General features: G+C 39.4%; 1 protein-coding gene across 2 annotated transcripts in view; it reads left to right on the top strand.

Annotated features, from left to right (window-relative positions):
* Nucleotides 1-5664: 5664 nt before the first annotated feature.
* Nucleotides 5665-20165, top strand: part of nrxn1a (neurexin 1a) — a 1876664-nt gene continuing 1862163 nt past the window's right edge. For both annotated transcript variants that reach the window (XM_078229844.1, XM_078229842.1), the window contains exons 1-2: nucleotides 5665-6259; nucleotides 8700-10068. In XM_078229844.1, the coding sequence (XP_078085970.1) occupies nucleotides 9348-10068 (721 nt within the window). In that variant the 5' untranslated portion in view covers nucleotides 5665-6259; nucleotides 8700-9347. The remainder of the gene's footprint in view (nucleotides 6260-8699; nucleotides 10069-20165) is intronic.

Here is a 20165-nt window from a genome sequence, read left to right as displayed (position 1 = left end):
ACTCTATTTTACATACTCTCTTGTCCCTGATGTTGTTGGGGGGGGGGCGGGGGGGGGGGGGGGGGGGGGGCATATAAAATCCAGACCTATGTCTTTCTTCCATATGACTATGGCCTCGTCGCAGGAATCTTTCCACATCAGCCTATTGTCTTTACTCAAAAGATTGGCCTGGATTTTATTGTCCTTATCTACTGTAGCAGTAGCTGGTTTCAGTATGACAAATATTGCTGGAAAAGGAAAAAGTGAGGAAATATGCTTATCCTGTTTTGAATATAGACATTTAACTTTCCTGTTTTGTATGTACATGTACCAAGTAAAGTATATCATCCTTTACTTGAATGAAAATTTAGTGAACAAATTTAAAAGTTATGTTGAATTTGCAGTGCCATTTTCATACTCATGTAGAGTGGACATGTTAGTTAGGTGTCAAATCTTGACCTGATATCTGGAAGTACTAAAGCCACATGGTGAGACCAGAAAAATATTAGATCAATCTGAATTAGCACTCGGTCGCGCTAACATTGCAAAGTCACTGGGCCATCTAGAAATGTTTGATGTAGGAAACAGTCATTGTGGTTCGTCAATAAAACAGTCATGAAATTTAAGGGCCTGACTTTGCATTCCCAGAGGCGGCACGGTAGTGCAGTGGTTAACACTGCTGCCTCACAGCGCCAGGGACCCGGATTTGAGTCACGGCCTGTGCAGAGTCTACACATTCTCCCAGTGTCTGCATGGATTTCCTCCAGGTGCTCTGGTTTCCTCCCACAGTTCAAAATATGAGCTGGTTAGGCCATTGCTAGGTTCTCCTCAGTGTACCCGAACAGGTGCCAGAGTGTGGCGACGAGGGGATTTTCACAGTAACTTTATTACAGTGTTAATGTAAACTTACTTGTGACACTAAGTCCAGCACATGGACTTTAAAGGTTCTGATCCCACAGTCAGAATAAAATGCTGGCCAGGAACTGAAAATGCCAGTTGCAGGACTGAAAAGGAGATTTTTGAGGAGGTAGCCAATTAAGAAACTGTCTTTGGGAGCCCTGCAGAGTTAAGGACAGCAGTGGGCTCTGCAGCCAGGAGAGCCAATCATTGGGGGTAGGGAAGGGTGGGGGGGGGAGGTTGCGGTGATCTTATCAGCTCATCACGCCGGTCGATCAGCGTTGCGAACGGATTGGACGAGAGGAGAAAAACTAGTTTTGTGCCCAGTTGCTTGGCTCTCATGACGTCACTGGCTGTGTTGCGCTGGTGTAATCAGCCTCGCGCCCAGGAAGGCTTCATTTGAACATTATTAGTGAGCCCAGGATGTAATTTTCCTGGTGCCCCATATAAAGACACCCTTGGGAAACTTGGGAACACCACCACCTGGGAACACCACCACATAGGAACACCACCACCTGCAGGTTCCTCTCCCAGCCACTCACCATCCTGTCTTCATAGAATCGTAGAATCCCTGCAGTGCAGAAGGAGGCCATTCAACCCATCAAGCCTGCATCAACAACAATCCCACCCAGACCCTAACTCTGTAACATTATGTATTTACCCTGCTTGGCCCCCTGACATTAAGGGGAAATTTACCATGGCCAATCAAACTAATTTGCACATCTTTTGAGTATGGGAGGAAACCAGACCACCCGGAGGAAACCCAGACACAGGGAGAACATGCAAACTCCACACAGTCACCCAAGGTCGGAATTGAACCGAGTTCTCTGGTGCTGTGAGGCTAACCACTGTGCCACCGTGCTGCCCACATGGAAATATATCACCATTTCTTTGCAGTCACTGGGTCAAAGTCCTGGAATTCCCTCTCTAACAGCATTGTGGGTCGACCCACAGCACGTGGTCTGCAGCAATTCAAAAAGGCAGCTCACCACCACCTTCTCAAGGACAACCAGGGATGGGCAATAACTGCTGGCCAGTCAGCGATGCCTATGTGCCATGAATGAATAGAAAAAAAATTAAACAAAACAAACATCACCAACTTACCACTGTAGTTCATACTAACTTACCTCCCTGTTTATTTCCCTCTCATGAATTCTGATTTGAGCTTGAGCTCCATCTGTATTCTGTGCAGTGATCCATAAAATTTGTATTTTTCTCCTTAAGGTGCAAGTCTGACTAATACTCATCATCTTTCTCCTCTCTCAATTTAGTGCTGCAGCCTATACCTATACAAAACTACAACTCCATTATGTGTGAAAAGGACAAATAAATTAAACAAAATAACTTTCTAACTCTCACATTCCATCTCCATGACAATGTGGCATGCTTCGGGATTATCTCAAACAGAAATATTAAACTATTTGTTTTACCTTCTTTGATTCTATAACCCATATGAATAATGTATATCCCTAATGGAGTTCTATTAATCCTCTCTCCAGACCGTCAGTCCCTATCAAGGAATTCTCTTGTTGATCAACTATTCTTAGTTTTGTTTCATCTGGGAACCATATAAATAATTTAAATCTCTCATTGAGACAAAGGTAGACTACATTACAGATCTGGAAATGGGTCATTCATATTTGTAGTTTTGCACCTCTACCTCTGACCTTATAAAGTAAGTACAAGATACCTTTTAGATGCCATTAACACAAGTTTATTTGATTAGCATACACATTAGATGCAGACTGGCTACTTAACAAAGTCTTACATTTCACACTTTAATTTCTAAAACTAAAATTTATATTCTAAAACATATGAATTATGAACAAAATAGTCACAACAATAAGAAAACAATAATATATTAAAGCCCAATTTTGCTGTAGCATTGATAACTTGCCACCTTTGAACTCAGCTTTTTGTGAATCACTTCACTAGACAGTTGGCAGACTCCACAATGAGGCACATAATTAACAGCCCAGACTTTGCTGGAGACTTGCAGCATTGGAACAGTGTACCTACAGTATAGCATTTTTGTTACATTTTAAAGTACCAGGAAATTACTGAGTATGTGATTTATGCTATTAATCATGCAATACCATAATTGCTTGCAACATCATTGTTCTGTTAACACCTGGATCAAAACTGAAAAAAAAGATATCAAAGCAGGCCTACGATCTAGTCAATGGTGCCTTTAAATTTGCTGGATTTTTGCCAGTTTCCTGACTGCAGCCACTTGCATTGAGAAATAATGGTGCAGTTGAATAATTAAATTTATAAATTCAGAATAAGTAAAGCAGAGTTGTCTTGTCCACTACCCCTATTTGTTATGTTTCATGTTCTTATCATAATATATCCATACTTGATATTTTTCATTCTTCATTAAAACACATCAAAGCACTTACTTTCCATCCCTGTGCTAGGTTTATTGTATGCACTGTGTAACGTACTGAAGTGCCTGCACATTTTTTTAAAGTTTATTTATTCGTGTCACAAGTAGGCTTACATTAACACTGCAACAAAGTTGCCACCTGTTTGTATACACTGAGGGAGAAATTAGCATGGCTAATGCACCTAATTAGTACGTCTTTCAGAATGTGGGAGGAAACCGGAGGATCCAGAAGAAATCCACGCAGACACGGGGAGAACTTGCAGACTCTGCACAGACAGTGACCCAAGCTGGGAATTGAACCCGAGTCCCTGGCGCTGTGAGACAGCAGTGCTAACCACTGTGCCACCCTGCCAAAAGCGAGAATTGGGAAGAAGTTTATTTAGACTGGTTGGGGCCCAGAATGGTTGATGCATTTACACTGGCACCAGAACCCAGTGTCAGGTTTGAAGTTGGGCATTGGATGTTATCTGAATATTCCCAATGAATTGTAGATGCATGTTGAACCTTTTGAGGCAGCTCATCAGAGTCGTTTTGGCCAGTGGAGATGCCAACAGCCAGAGTAGGGACTGCTTTGATGTGATATTGCAAATGGAAAAGAGGTGAGCTCAGGTCAGTAATGACATGTTGTGGTGCATTGCAGTCTGGAGAAACACTCCTGGTCCTCTTGGTTTTGCATTAAGGTCCTTGCATACTCCACTCAGTTTCTGACTATTTTCAGATGAAGGTCCTTAAATGGACTTTTGCATTGGCAAAATGCCTGACACCTTTTGAAGCTGACCTCTTGGGACTCCTGGAATATCAGCAAAGTCAATATGGCATTGACCCCCTGAAATTAGACATGTTTGCTACCAGTTTATTCATGAACAATAACAAAAGTGTGGCTCAGTTTCACCTTGCCCCACCTCCCCCACCATTCATTTGTTTAATCGAAGGTGTTTTAGACAGCTTTTAGTATTAACATTACCTTTTAAATGATAAGAAAATCTGTAATTTAAAATGTGCCTGGAAATGAATATAACAGCAGAATGCATCCATAAATCAAAATAATTTTATGTAAGTGATCAAGTTCTGTAAAATAAAAAGAATGGAAATTTTATGCCTCAGATCATACCAATATTGTTCAGTATTATTTATTGTTACAAAAGGGGGAAAGCCATTGGCCTCATCACTGCTGAAGTCATTGATGTGCCTTTAAGCTTGCTGTGACATATACAAATTACTTTGCCAGGAAATTTAAAGGAAGTGTGCAGTGCTTAACTTATGGCACAATTTGCCATTGCAGAATATCATTTGCACATCCGAGCAAAGTAGCAGGAGTAGTGATAGCTTCAAGAATATGCCCAGACACATCTTCTGTTGTTCATAAGAAAGAAGGAAGGCTAGTATTTATATAGTGCCTTTCTTGACAATTGGATATCTCATTGTACTTTACAGTCGATCAAGTACTTTTCTTGAACTATAGTCACTGTTATAACATGGGAAACATGGCAATTTACCCACAGTAAGCTCCTACAAATAGCAGTGTGATAATTATCAGATATTCTGTTTTTGTGATATTAATTGATGGTTAAATATTGGCCAGGGTACCAAGGGTAAGTCCCCCCTTCAAAATCACCGGATCTTTTATGTCCACCTGAGAGGGCCTCAGCTTCACATCTCATTTGAAAAAACAACACGGCCAACAGTGCAATACTCCCTCAGCATCAACCTAAGTTTTTGTGTTGAAGTCTTGGAGTGGAACTTGAATCTGCAACCTTTTGATGTTGAAATACCAACTGAGCCACAGCTGTTAGGTTATAAAGCAGTAGTGAGCAACCTGTGGCCTGGGGGTCACATGTAGCCCATCTGGATTCTGAGGTGCGGCCCATGAGAGATTTTGTTGACTGTTGCCCACACGCACGTTTGGCACATTTCGCTGATGTCCATCTGCATAGTTTTTTTGACGGAGTTGTGCACTCCTTCTGCAACCAAAGTGTTTATTTTTTATCATTTGAAGTTGATGATAGTTCTAAGAATATATATATGATTATGCATTTTCTATAACTCATTATGAAATATTTGATGTGCATTTAATCTTATTAATGGGGTTATGGTAAGTGAACAAATCTGATTTCAATCTTGCGGGTCACTAAGTTGAAGGAGGGCCACTTACTGACGGAGGGTATCCATCACTGTTGTATAGGGTAGAGTGCAGTAGAACAAAAGAGGAAATTATTTACATTTGCTGTTAAATCTTTCTTGAATGTGTTACCCCACCTGCAGGCCAGTCCTAAATATCAAACTTTTTTGTCATCATGCAGATGTCAGGGCGTAATACTGCCAGCTGTCAACACCAGCATTGAAATCCTACTAATTGGATTGGATTTTGATTGTGCCGGTGTGAATCCGTCTCCAAACCTGAAACAAACTTGGGAGCGATTTGCTACCAGTTCGGTTGCTGGAGTGTGATGCATCGTTAGACTCTGTTGAAGCACACCTGAAGGGTGTCCTCTTGCAAGTGTCACTTCTTCACCTGGTCGCCATTAAACATCCTACAAATGCAAAACAATTTTATTCGATGTGGGTGAGCAGTTATTTATTTTGCAATCCACTGTATTCTGTGTTGACTTCGCGGAGGTGGTGGAGCATATGGTTCTTCCCATCGTATTCTTTTTGTGGTGATAAATTAATGAGGAAGATTTCTGACGCTGCGGTGTGTGTGAGAGAGAGAGAGAAGATAGAGAGAGATTCGCTTGTGTGCTGCTGCTGCTGATGCTCCTGCAGAGTCGGCGCTGGTTTGCTTCGAGAGAAACGCCCGTGTGACGCGCTCAGCTCAAGCAACCCGCTGACAAACCGAGCTGGAGCCAGAGGGGAGTCTGCTGTCCTGTAAACAGAGGCGGGAGAACCAAGTAGCGGAGCGAGGGAGAGCGAGGGGGGAAAAAAACGTTTAAATGTGATCTGATCTCACATTTGAAGGCCGAGAGTCATTTCTGACGTCCAGGGGATGTACTGCAGGTAAAACTCCATATTTGAATAGGATGTAATGCAGGAGCTGGTAACGGCGAAGCTGTACAGACTGTGGCCCTGACCAGAGATGGGCATAGCGGTGCACATCTGCTGTAGGTAAAACCCGGCATGAACATCGCGATGATGAAGGTGATGCTTCGCAACACGTACTTATGGATTGAACGCAGGGATTTTAAAAATTTTATTTTTCGCTCTGTACCTGCCTCTCGTTAAGAAAGGCACTTTTCTAACCCTGATTGATCCGGAGGGTATCGCACGTACGTTTTGTTGTCTCAAATTGGCAATTCGGGTTCATCCGGCGTCAGCTCCTCGGCATGTTTTATAAATTGATTACATGCAAAATGGGGAGGGGGTGGGTGCTGCCGTCTATTCATCTTATCAGAACCATAACCATTTAAAAACCCTGGCACAGTTTAGGATATATCATTTGTATAATTGCAACATAATTCCCCTTTGATCCGAGATGACAGGCAAGGATCTCCTGGTAATGAACGTGTGTGTGGATTTTTGAAATGCTTCGACGGCGGATTTCCTTATTATTCGCAGTTTTTTAAAATAGGATGATGATCTAGACACTAGAATTAACGACAAATTGTGGTGAAATGCCAATTAACGGTTCGTTCTGGATGCTGTTGTAAATAACATTATAAAAGGCCCTTTTTCATGGCGCTTGAATGCTAAATAGTTAACGGCGTGCTTTAATGCCTGTCCAATATTAATGCTTAAACCAAATATAAGCGACAGGTCTATTTAGGAATGGAATAATCTTTATCCTGCGACCAAACTCCAATTTTGATGGCCAGAAGAATAGATAATATGATCATAGGTAGAACATGTTTGACATATATTGTTCCATTGAGCTTTATATTAAATTCAACATACATGCCGGTTCCATAAACTGAACATTTATGCCGATCGCGCTACCTAATGATTCTCGGGAATGTGCCACATTTATATTCCCATTGTCGTCGCGCTTAATGCTTTCTCACGTTCTGATGTAGTTTACTCCTGTTTGGTTGCGTTCCAGTATGCGATTGAACGCAGTCAAAATATTCGGTGTTCGCAGGTAGGTAATTATGTAACTTGTGGTGTATATAAAATCGGAATCTAAATGCCGTTGGATAGGATCACCTGGAAGGATCGTCCTGAGCTGGATGTGTTCTCTCCCCCTCGGTGAAGACTATTGTCCACTACAGTACTATTAATTGCTGGTACTTGCTAGTTTTTTTTATTGAAGCGTTAATTCGATATCGAGGTTCAGCGTCGAAATATCGATCCAAGTAGTAACTTTAATATTAAATGGCGGTGTGTCAAAAATGTGTTTGGAATTGGGGCATAGGAAAGAGATTGCTGTACATATTTTGTACGCAGTTTTAGAATGGCTACGCAAATTCATGTTGAGTTTGATATTATCGAAACTTTACAACCAGATCGTCATAAATTAAATGATTAACAGTTTAAATATCCCAAGTTTCCTTCCACCTAGTTTGTTCAATGCAACTAATAACTATAACACTGGCGTTAAACTATAGAAGATGAATACAGGTAATCACAATTTTCTTTATTTGCCCCTTATGTTGAGTTTGATATGGTTCTCCAGCTCGCGCTCTCCTTTCCAAATAATGTTCTAAACAGGTTGCATAATGCCGACTATCTTCGTGACATCTTAGTTTTCGGATATTTGTTGCTTCATAAATATAATTAAGGTGTTCTAATTATTACGCAGGTGTATTAGTTGGAGTGTTCATAATTAAACATCTATCCTCAAATGTACTTTTGGTAAGAATACGTGCTGTCAACATCCTCCTTACTTCCATTGGTTTATGAATGTTAAATAGGAGTAATGGCAAATAACAATTGCAGCCATTTCTCCAGTGTGGCAAAGAGAAAACAAGTTGAGCACAATTGAATTTGCTGATGTTAAATAATTTTAAGCCACCATTTCCTTTTTGATAACATTACGTAGTAACATAAGCTACAAAGTGCGCTATTATTAATTTACCTTTTTAGAATTCTATATGTGTCACAATATTCTCTCTTCTTTCAATACAATATAAAAAATGTAACTTAGCAAACCTTTATAACAATGTAAGGACCAACTGTTGTAACAAAGAAGAAAAGGTTAAAGAATTTTTGAAAATAAAAATTAATACGAAAGAAGATTGACATTGAATGTGGTCAAACAATTGGAAAAAGTGACTTTCATGTTGCACTTTTGGCTGAGTTGGTTTATGACTCGTGCAATTAATTATTCTGTAACAATAAATAAGAGTTTAAAGTTTCAGCACATTCATTACTGCACAAGCAATGGAAAATGATTTATCCCAGTAGCAGCCCTTTACAGGGAGCCTATCACGTACATTATTGTAAGATGGTATTAAACTGAGTTAAGGGTCATGCTATTATTTATTGCTTTCATTCCTTGCAGATTGCGAGTTGTGTTGGAGCTGCTGTAAAGGCTGGAATCACAGTTTGGCCCTGAAAGGAAGACTTACTGATAGGCTTTGCATGTCAAGTGGCTGCTGAGCTACTTGACGGTTTATGGTTTTCAGCACCACTACGAAGTAGGCAGCCAAGGAAGCCACGAGTGATGACTCAGAGTGTCTGTTTTAATATGATGGCATGAGTCTGAGGATCTGTGCTGGGAATCTGTCACAAAGAACAGTTTTGGTATTTTAATGGGATTACTGAAGGAAAGTACTCAAGTAAGACTGGAGAAAGTCATCTGTTGGATCTACACGTGGATAAGTTCTTTTTTCAGAGAAAAATTAAATACCATTTGTTTTCTTATCTGGAACCACAAAATATTTACCTCTGTAGTCTGATTACAAAACAAAATCCACTGTGGATATGGACCACTGATACCATTTGTTCTGATGACTCAACATTTTAATTCTTAATCTAAAAGACTGCCATCAGTACCTTGCTAGAGCGCTGCTTCACTAACTTTGTTTTAATTGTTGGATTCACAAAGGAATACATTTTGCAACGCACAGCAAATCTCCACATCTTGAGGGACTTTTTACAAATTGTTTGCAATCTGTACATTATCCAGCAAACTACAACATTTACAAAGATGGCTGTTGTCATCAAGAAAAAAGGCCATTTGCTTTGGTTTGGCTTGCTTTTCGGATGCCTTGTTAACCTCGGGGTCAGTTTAGAATTTACTGGAGCTGCAGGACAATGGGCAAGGTTCCCAAAGTGGAATGCATGCTGTGAAAGTGAGATGAGTTTTAATATGAAGACCAACATTTCCAGTAGTCTCCTGGTGTATTTTGATGATGAAGGATTCTGCGATTTTTTGGAACTCCTAGTTGTTGATGGATATCTTCAACTTCGCTTTTCAATTTTCTGTGCTGAAGCAGCCGTTCTGCAGTCAGATACTAAAGTTAATGATAGTATCTGGCATTCTATAGTTATTCGGAGGAATTTCAAAAAGACAACACTAATAGTAGATGAGGAGATTAAAACAGTTGAAGTTAAATCAAAGAGAAGAGACATGACCGTCTTTAGCAAATTGTATATTGGCGGAATTCCACCAGAATTTCATTCATCGGTGCTGTCAGTAACATTAACCTCAGTATTACATCAAGAACCATTCCAGGGATTAATAACTGACCTCAGGGTTGGAAATGGGACCACCACACTCATTGATGGTCAAGGAATCAAGATGGATGAAAACTATCTTTGCACAAATCACAGTCTATGCCTAAATGGTGGAACCTGCTCTGTTGTACAAGATAAGGCAATTTGTGATTGTTCTCACACTGGCTTTCAAGGAGAAGACTGCAGCGAAGGTAAGATGACTACAACCCTGTTTGTATTCCTTTTTTTGATTATTACAACTGTTGGTAGTTGTAGGGGAAAAATATCCACTGGGCTAAGATTAAAAATGGACAAAATTCTTCATATGTACTGCCATTATCTTTCTTCGTTTACTGACATTTTCCAATATAAATCAATTTTGCTTTAATTCGCCTTATTTTTAGGTCATACAACTGACATTTTGATGGTATAATCTACATCTTTCTTGTATCTTACACCGTCAAAGGTTCAAAAGTCTCAATTTCCTTTCTATTTAAAATTAAACCATAAACTGGAACTCTCTCCCTAACAGTACTGTGGTTGTACCGATACCACATGAACTGGAACAGTTCACGAAAGCAGCTCACCACCAGCTTCTCAAGGGCAGTCAGGGATGGGTAATAAATGTGGGTATAGTCAGCGAAGTCCACATCCCATTAATGAACAAATAAAATGAAAAATAACATTTACTAAAAAAAAATCAAAGGCCAGAAACACAATCATGGAACAATAAGTATGCTGAGTGAATTAGACTAAATAAATAACATTGGTGCAAGAAATTACAAATTTTAACTATATTTTTGGATTAGTTTTCCATTGTGCAAGTTTGGTTTTTTCCCAGTTATGAATGCAAAGATTAGGGGTGGAACTTAATGTCCTCCCCTGTTGTGAGCTTGGTTCTGGGGCACATTTAATCAGGCAGAAGGGTGGCAGGGGAGAACGCCACAATTTTCGTTCCCACCCCCGACGCCAATTGAGATCCAAAAGTGGACAATTAATGTCCTCTTAAAAGCCTCATTATTACTACTGCTGGCATTCATGCACCAGCAGGCATGGGGCTCACCATGCAAGAAGCTTGACAAGCAAATCCTGGTGTGTTTGCTTTTGGGCTTCTGGGAGAATCACTTGTTGTTAGGCATTAAGTGCCTGATTGAGGGACATAGCATTTGGAATGGGTGGCCCCACTGAGAGCCATCCCTGATGATGCTGCCAAGCCACAAAGTGTTGTTAGCCTATAATTGGCTGGCAGCTTTTGACAGTTGGGACTTCTAACCATGAGGTCCTTTATCCTAAGGAAGGCACACCGCTGTCGAGTTCAGTGCCTGATTGGCACTTAATGTACTAAGCTTTCCCAAAAAGAGGCAACGCAGGGCTCTTGCTGGCTCTGAAACAGGTGGGCGAGACCCCTATCAACTCTAATAAATTCAATTCAAGGAGTTCTACTAAAATAGTGTTAACCAGCGAGAATTTTCTTAATGTTAATGTCACACTTCATCTTTCCAATGCTGCTAACTTAGAAAATGCAGATCATATACATGTTTGTGATTAATTCTTTACAATTTAATATGCATCATTCCTAGATTTGCGAAATGATGTTGTTTAGAATTGACAGAAAACAAATGCCATAGTCAGTTCATACAGATTAATTAAACTGTTATGTACCTTACTTGCATATACAGGGCAATTTGCATGGTTAATTGCTTTAAGATACTAGTTAAATGCAATGTTTACTTTTTTTTAAGAAAAGAAAATGACCATTTAACTTTCTTGCCCATTCCTGACATTCTTTTTTATGTGATTGGGAAGATGAACTTAATGTGTAAAGATTAAATTCTATGGGCTTAATTTCTTTAATTCTTGTGCTAACTCTTCCTGTGATTTGTAAAAGAAATAGGAATATTAAGTACTTGATGCAGTGGCTCATTTGTTGGCTTGCAGTCCTATGGGCCTCTGGTAATTATTTAGCGTTATGAAAGGAGGGAAACCACATTAATTAGATTTGGCTCTAATTTTGCTTGTGTCAAAATGTAGCCATGCTGTTGGATACATGTGTTGCCACTCCAAATGAAATATGACCCAATTCATTGCTAGGTCCAAAAATCAATATTTCAGTAGAATTACTACACATGCATGTCATTGGCTTTTTTCTCAAGATGCACAATGTAAAGACAATTTTCAAAGAATTATTAGTAGATGTGCAAAATATGTAACAGTATTGTTCTTTTCTATATATGAAAATATTACAATGGCTATCTTCTCAAAAGAAGAAACATTCTTACAACGTAATATATGGGGCATGAGATATGCAGTTTCCAACACCAAATAAGTGTTTACAAATCTTCAACCTAAAAGCAAAAAAAAGGATATCTTTTCCACTGACTTCTTTCCTTTTAACTGTAAAAAAAATTACAAATAATAATTTGCATCCATAATTCTTCCACTCGCCCCACTTCAGATGATATGAATACCAGGGATTAATGTGTATCTTTTGTAATCTACCAAAGCTGTAAAACAAATCATAATTTAAAATACCTGCATTTAAAGTTACAGCCGAATATTTTCCAAGTGTTGTAATAGTTTAGGTAACATCTAGTATGATGGAAGCCACCTTTCACTCATGAATATATGTTGCCTAAATATATTACTCAATTGAATATGTCATATGTTGCCTTGCACTATTGCCACTTCCATATAATTCTGTCTGTTTTTAGCTAAAAGCCTTTGCATGTTTACAAGGTCTAAATTTCCTTAATTATTTCTTTGGAAACACACAAACTATGTAGAAATATTATATGTGCACTATCAAAGCTTAACTTTCTCCAGTTATTATTATTCTTTAATCCTTTTGTTTAGCCATTTGAAACAATTGGTTAAAAATTGTGTCAAAATGAATAAACCATTAATGAAAAGAATCATTATAAATGCCATGGAATTATTAATTGATCTGTAGATTGCAACACTTTTGCAATAAATATCTGAATGAAAATTGTGAATTATCTACAAAGTCTTGCTTCTGCTGCAAGTCCTTACTTTCCTGCTGAAAATGATTAGAAATGGTTCACCAAGCTTTTCCAAAACATTGAGAATTTTAAATTTTTCTTGTAGCTTTCCATCAGTCGATTTCAATTGTGACTTCCTCAGATGTCATCTTGCATTACCTGAATCTATCTTGTTGTTTCCAAATATGACACAAATAACATAAATAATCAACAATCTAAAATATTATTCATTGTGTTATCTGGAATATAATGGCATTGGGATGATAGAGTCACATGGAGAGAGAAATGCAAGACTGAGAGTAAAAAAAAGATGCCAGCTACAAGTTTAATAGTGATTCTAACATAGCAACAGGAGTGAGGCAACATAAGAATATAGTAAATTAAATAATTCAATTAGAACAGAAAATACAGTAAGGTAACTCAGGGTGAGATAGTCTGATCAATATACTGGAGACTGAAAGTGGAAAATTGGAGGCTTAGTATAGACTAAAAACAGATGCTAAATATAACCTGGAAGAGAGAGTGTAATAAGCTGATAAGTGGGGGTAATTTTATCAATTTGCAATCATATATTTGCGGTTGCATGGTCTTATGCACTGTTATTTAATACAGTATCTGTCAGATATACCACTGTAATATAAACTTATGCAGCATGGGTTTTGTTGCTCTAATCACTGTATTGATGATACAAGAAAATCTTGGTTTGCCAAGTTCATGAACACATAGTTTGCCATAGTTTTCAATTTCATTCTACACTTGAGGAAAGAGTTTCTAATGACTTTAACAAGTGAATTTTGACTTTTATTCTCGCTTTTCACAGATTTTCAGTAATACATTTCTAGATGTGTAGGAACTCAGTAGCACGAAACATGGAAGAATATTCTATTGGCAATTTATATTTAGATTTTACACCTGCTTTATTTGTATCTACTTTTATGCTAAAATTAACAAAGTCAGGAATCCCACCCAAGATTTTGAATTTACTTCAAACCACAGAATTTCACAAATGTTTATATGGAAAAGAAATCCAGTATTTCAAAAGTATTCACCCATTTGAATTTTTATTCCAAAAGTCACCCATTTTTGTACAACCTTTGAGTTATTGAATAAACAATTCCCTGCTGTGCAGCTGAATGTTGCACAATCAAGTATTCTTGATAATTGTGGTATGCCAGTGTACTTGCATTTAGATTCACAAGGAAAAATAAGATCTGTAAATGGGTAAAAAATATTCCTTACTCATATTCAGGCTGGGATTAACCTTTACTTTGTGTTCTTGTAAAGAACATTAGGATCCTTCTGGAAATGTTGTTCTGATGTTTCTCTGTGGGGGAACGTTCTGAAAATCTTGGTCAAAATATAAAAATTTCAAAAAGAAATTAGCTACATTTTGTCAAGCAGGTTTGTTGTTGGTTATACGTTTACTAACTTAGCTTGGTAAATTTTTATTTGGCTTTAAAGTGGACAAAATGTTTTTTTAAGAAAATAATCCATTCACCTAAGGGAAAGCTTCCATTTGTCACATTTTTTCTCTTGCTGACAGGTCATGTAGACTGTGTATCTACATGTGGGATGAATTTGAAGTCCATCTATTTCGTGTGATCATTTTTTGCACTGGTTCTAACTTTGCTGATAGTTTGTCCTGATTTTTCATTGAATGAATGAATGCCAATTAATTGTTAATTTTGCATGTGATGAATACAGGAGCTGAGTTATTGATTATTCGCCCCAGGGTCCTCTTCCATTTTTTATTTAGTATTCTGACAGGAAATATACATTAATGAGTTTCATCTTTAATCTTTTTCATGTCTGGACTGAAATTGGTAACTGCTGTCTTTGTGTCATGTATAGCAGATGTAATTGTGAGGCGAGATGAATTGGAAATTTAATGCATAACTGATCTGTTGGTTGTAGAGAACACTACAAATGGGATGTACAGAAGTGTTATTAACCACAACAGTTTGTGCGCTATTAATAGGTTGACAGCGGAAGGATGTGCTGCTTTTCATTGTAACAAATTTATGATTCCCTAATGTAGGAAGATGGGAGGAAAAATGAATGATTTATGTTAATCAAAGTATAATAACATCCTTTTGAAGGAAAATTAAAATGTTTAAAATGTACAAAACATGGAATAAATGTCCAATTTTTAACATTTAATTTAGTTACAAGACCAGGTCTTTTGTCAAAAACTGTGCAAGCTTCTATTCCATATTTTGGTTTGACAAATGATATACTGAGAATTGGAGCTGTAGATTTTTTCTGATAAAGCAGATTATTTGCAAGAAACATTTGCTGCAATGCATACTTGTTGCTTATAACATTTTTGAATGTCTGGGCATCATGGACATTTTCAGCTTATTACAAAATTTGATTAAATGGTTGCATGTAGGGACTTCAACATAACTGGAGATTTCATGAAATAGAATCTTGAACTATATGTGTCATCTGTATTTAATATTGCAGAGGAGTGATAAGCCCTTGTAATTTAAATGGCAAATAAACCCTCAGATGAGTCAGCTGACTTCTCAAAAATGCCAGTATGATGTTACTGACATTAATGTTAGTTTTTAGATTTTATTTTTTAAACTCTTAACTGAACAAAATTGGTTTCTTTATTGTTTAGTTGGTAAGCAAGCAAACACAATTGGTTATGGAGTATGTTTTGCTGCAGTCAAATATTTTAAAATTCTAATGGTTGTCCTGGTGTTGCAGTTGGATATGGTATTGTTGTGTATATTTGTTCCCATGATTAAGTATATAAATGGCAAATGACTAGTGGTATGATTTTGTAAGAGTACTTGATTTAAATGAACAAATATCCCCTATATTGTCTTTTATATATACATGGGTAGACATGAGTGGATGACATCACAAGGCAATTAAAATGCAGTCTGAAATTCTAATATAATTAACTATCATTGCAAATTCTGGTTTACAACAATGCCATCTGAATTCTGTAATTGTGTATGTTATAAATTATTCCCTTCCACCTCTTTTGCTCATGTACATGAAAGGTTCAACTGTTTAATAAATTGTTGGAACATTTGTCTTTTTCAGGCTCTTGGTATTATGGTAATATTGAATATATGCCATAAATCAAAACAGTCCTGTGAGTGATAGAAAAGTTAAAGGAAGTGATTTTAGTAAAATGATAAGTTATGTGCGCATAAGGAAAATAATTCTAGACCTGATGCTTGACAGGAATAAAAAAAATTGTTACTGTTCTTGTGAAATAATGTTGTTTTCAACTGTGTTTGTAATTACAGCATCGTAGTCGGTGCCAAATACAAAAAATATCTAATGATACTTAAAGCAGATTAAGTTGGTTGACCAAAAATTTTGATTTTAAATAAACCTGATATGCAAGAATAATAGCAATTGGATAACTTACTGACATTTTAAAATATTACATTTTCAGTGGTGCAGCTTTCACCAAGCAAATATACATTATTTTGATTTCATATGCACATTTAATAAATTGTATAATAAATAATTAAAACTGTTAACACTGGGTTCACTGATCAGATGAACGTACCGATAGAGGATGATATAAATTAAATCTTCATGCAAGTTTTTATTATATTATAAATATGCTTTGTCCAGTACATGTCAGAATAAAAGTAACATAACTGCAAGTATAATGTATTGCTCTTGTAAATATTTTGCATAACAAATGTAATATGCAAGCATGTAGTATTCATTCAATCTATTAGTTGATCTCTTGTACTGTTGCTCATGCAGAGGCATAGTGTTAAGAGGTAGAGACAGCGAATATACCAATTGAATTATTGTCTGCATTCAACAAATATGCTGTAGACATCTTCCTCAGATTGAAGTTGAAATTATAGGGAGAATTAGAGGAGATGCAAAAAGAATACATTTCAGACAATGAATTAATTTGTAGTTTGAGACTAAACTGATGTGACTGAAATTGCTGAGGAGATATGCAGCAGGAGTGCAGTCTTAAGGATACAGCACCACAAGAGGTTCAGTGATGTTATCGGGGCCAGAAATGTGAGTGGCATGGCACATTCAATAACAACTCAGTGACACTGATTTCCCAGTCTTCTCCTGCACACTCAGATCAGCACATCCTCCAGCTCCACCCATTATTCTTTCTCAAGGCCTCTCCTCGCATTCCCATCTGAGCACACACCACTACATTTACTGTCATTTTGTTGATATCTCACATTTATCCTTCAAAATCATCATTTGCAAATATTGTCCTTTCATCCTCTCAAAGCATTTAATTTTGCATACTGCAGAACACCAGGAAGAGGCAGAGAACTTGCAGTGGTGACCAGGTCATTTCCACCTTTGCCCACTGCGAAGAAGAGGGTGTAGTGATAGGATGGCAGAGTGTATGGCCACTTGCAATGGAGAGATGGAGATCTCCTGGATACTTGGTGACAGAATTAGATAGCGCACAGCCACACAACAATCAGCTATATTGACTTGATGTCATCAGTAATTGAAATAAAATAATCTGCACAATTATTATGATTTTGAGCCCTTTCCCCTTGTCAATTCTAATTCACAACTTTCATCTCACACTGGTCTTTCAAGGTACAAGTTTGTGTTGGAGGAGGCCAAGGAGATCTCAAGAGAAGATAGCACAATTCATAAAAGCAGCATCTTTCAACTCTCACACAACTCCTGCTCGCTCAAGTACAAACACCTTAGTAGAATCTTAAAGGAGGTAATGGCTTGTCACATGGTGAGCAACACAAGTGAGCAGGAGAAGTTCTTGGCAACAAAGGAAAGTCCCTGTTTGCAGGGTGGGAGGCAGCAGAACACCGGACTCCCCAAGTGTCCATTCAATAACAACTCAGTTACACTGATTTCGCAGTCTTCTCCTGCACACTCAGATCAGCACATCCTTCAGCTCCACCTATTATTCTTTCTCAAGGCCTCTCCTCGCATTCCCATCTGAGCACAGTTGGTCAGTTGGACACAGTTGTGAACCTCATGTGTAATCAATGAAGGGGACTAGTCTGTAACAGCAGCAAAAATGGATGAGGTTTTATCAATATTTCCAGAGGCAAAACATGCCTTCAGAGAGTTATTGATGAATCGTTTCTCTGTTATGAGTGTCAAGTAATCTCAAGCCTTTGGGTTGATATCCACCTTCATGAAAAAAGTGTCCAGCTGCTTGGGGAACCAGATGCAATAGACAATAGAATCATAGAATCCCTACAGTGCAGAAGGGGTCCATTGAGCCTGCACTGACAGCAATCCACCCAGGCACGGCCCCCGTAACCCACATATTTACCCTGCTAATCCTCCTGACTCTAAGGGGCAATTTCTCATGGCCAATCAACCTAATCTGCACATCTTTGGACTGTGGGAAGAAACTGGAGAATCCGAGGAAATCCACACAGACACAGGGCAAATGTGCAAAATCCACACAGACAGTCACTCAAAGCTGAAATTGAAACTGGGTCCCTCATGCTGTGAGGCAGCAGTGCTAACCACTGTGCCCCCCTAAAGGAGAGTAGATGTTGGCTCTCATCAATGGCCTGCAAATTGTTGTGAATATTTAGTTCATGTTAATGGTCCAAATCTTCCAATCAAGGTCAGAACCCCTGGGGACAATTTTCCCATCCCGCTACGCTAATTTTTTAGTGCCGTGGGCCGGGAGAGTTGCGTGTCCGCAGATTCGCTGGATTCGCCCATGTGTTCCCACTGTGTGCACATCTCCTGGCGCTGTCGGAAACCAGCGGGAACACCAGGTAAGTGATTTAAATCTACTTTCAATGTAATTTAAATCTGATTACCAGGCTGGGGATTGAATTCTCCGGGCCCACTAGCATCTTGTACCCCGGCAGGAGTATTTCACTCCAGCGGGGTTCAGACTGGCTCCCCACTTTTGGGGAACTAGTGGGATGACCCCACTGGAGTGAAGGAGGGGGGGGCAAACAGCACAGGAGTTGGGCGGTGGGTGGTGGTGCGCCCTGGCCATGAGAACCCTGGCAGTGCCAGCCTGTGCCCCCGGACTTCCCAAGGGGCAAAGTGCCCATGCCCAGGGGGTGCTTTGGCATTGCCCATTGGGCATGGGGCAGTGCCAAGAGGGCGGGGCCTTCTGGGGGCAGGGCCTAGGGGCAATTGGAGGGAATCAAGGGTCCCGCTGCCACTCTGCCATTGTGATCAATGGGAGCAGGAGGAAAGCCAGTGATTGGGGCAGGCTGGAGGGGAAGTGGTCAGCTGGGGGCAGGGGAGGGTGTCTGCTTTCTTCGGGTGATTCTGCCAGGGTGGGGTGGGGAAGATCATCACTGCCGGGGACGGGGGGGAGGGGGCGGGGGCGGGGGGGGGGAGGGTTCAGGGCTGGCCCACAAATGGATGCGGGGCCGCAATTGAGCCATGGGGGGGTGGAGGGGCAGCACTGGGGGGGTGGCCAGTGATCGAGATGGCCAGCAAACTGCAGACTGACAGATCGGGGCCACTGCGCATCCAGAGAGGCCTGGAACTCTCAGCCTCTGGCGTGAGTCGGCCCCGCCCCCGAGCATTTATTGATATTCCTGATTGTGACCTCTGCGTTGCACAGGTATGAGGGAGATTCTTGTCTGAAGTTGCACTGAAAAAAAACAGCATGATTGACACCAGTTTTCCTGAGAATTCGACACTTAGAACTTCTTTGGGAGAATTGCAGCCCTGTTTCTGACACTGATCAGAAAATCTACCAACTTACCTTCCTCAGATTTTTCTGTCCACTGTTCCAATGCAGAATCCTGAAAAACTCTCACTACAGGAAACCTTGGGAACAGCAGAGAGAACCTATGCAGAAGTCATATCTCTTTTTAATGTACTAATTTTCATATTCTGGAAAGCACAGCCTGGATTTTCACTGAATGAGGAACTTGGGAGCCCTTTAAAAATGGTTGGCGGGTCCCGAGTCTGGGATTCCCAACTGGGCTGTGCGATTTTTGAAGGTCTTTAAAGGGTGCAGGCTCCTTCCTGTCAGATGTCCACATCTGGCACTTCCGACCTGGTCAACTCCATTGCAGAGATAGGTATCTCCTATTCATTTGCAATTTTCATGGAGTCAAGCCAAGTTTTTAAAGATTTCTGATTCACGGTCCCATAAAGGTATTATGAACCCTGGTCTGCCTGAGGGACTTTTTAAAAAGCAAGTTTGATTGGTTCTCCTTCCTCCCCCCACCCCCCCCCCCCCCCAAGCAACCTCTGCCACTTTCATGCCCATGGACCAACTGTACACTTTCTAGAACCAATGAACATCGTAGTGTAAAGTGACGTGTGTAAAAAGAACCGTGCATGAAAAAAATATTCTCAACTGATTAGTTTCCACC

Source organism: Mustelus asterias, chromosome 15, assembly GCF_964213995.1.
Source record: "Mustelus asterias chromosome 15, sMusAst1.hap1.1, whole genome shotgun sequence".
NCBI classification, from domain to species: Eukaryota; Metazoa; Chordata; class Chondrichthyes; order Carcharhiniformes; family Triakidae; genus Mustelus; species Mustelus asterias.
This window is presented reverse-complemented; position numbering and strand designations above follow the sequence as displayed.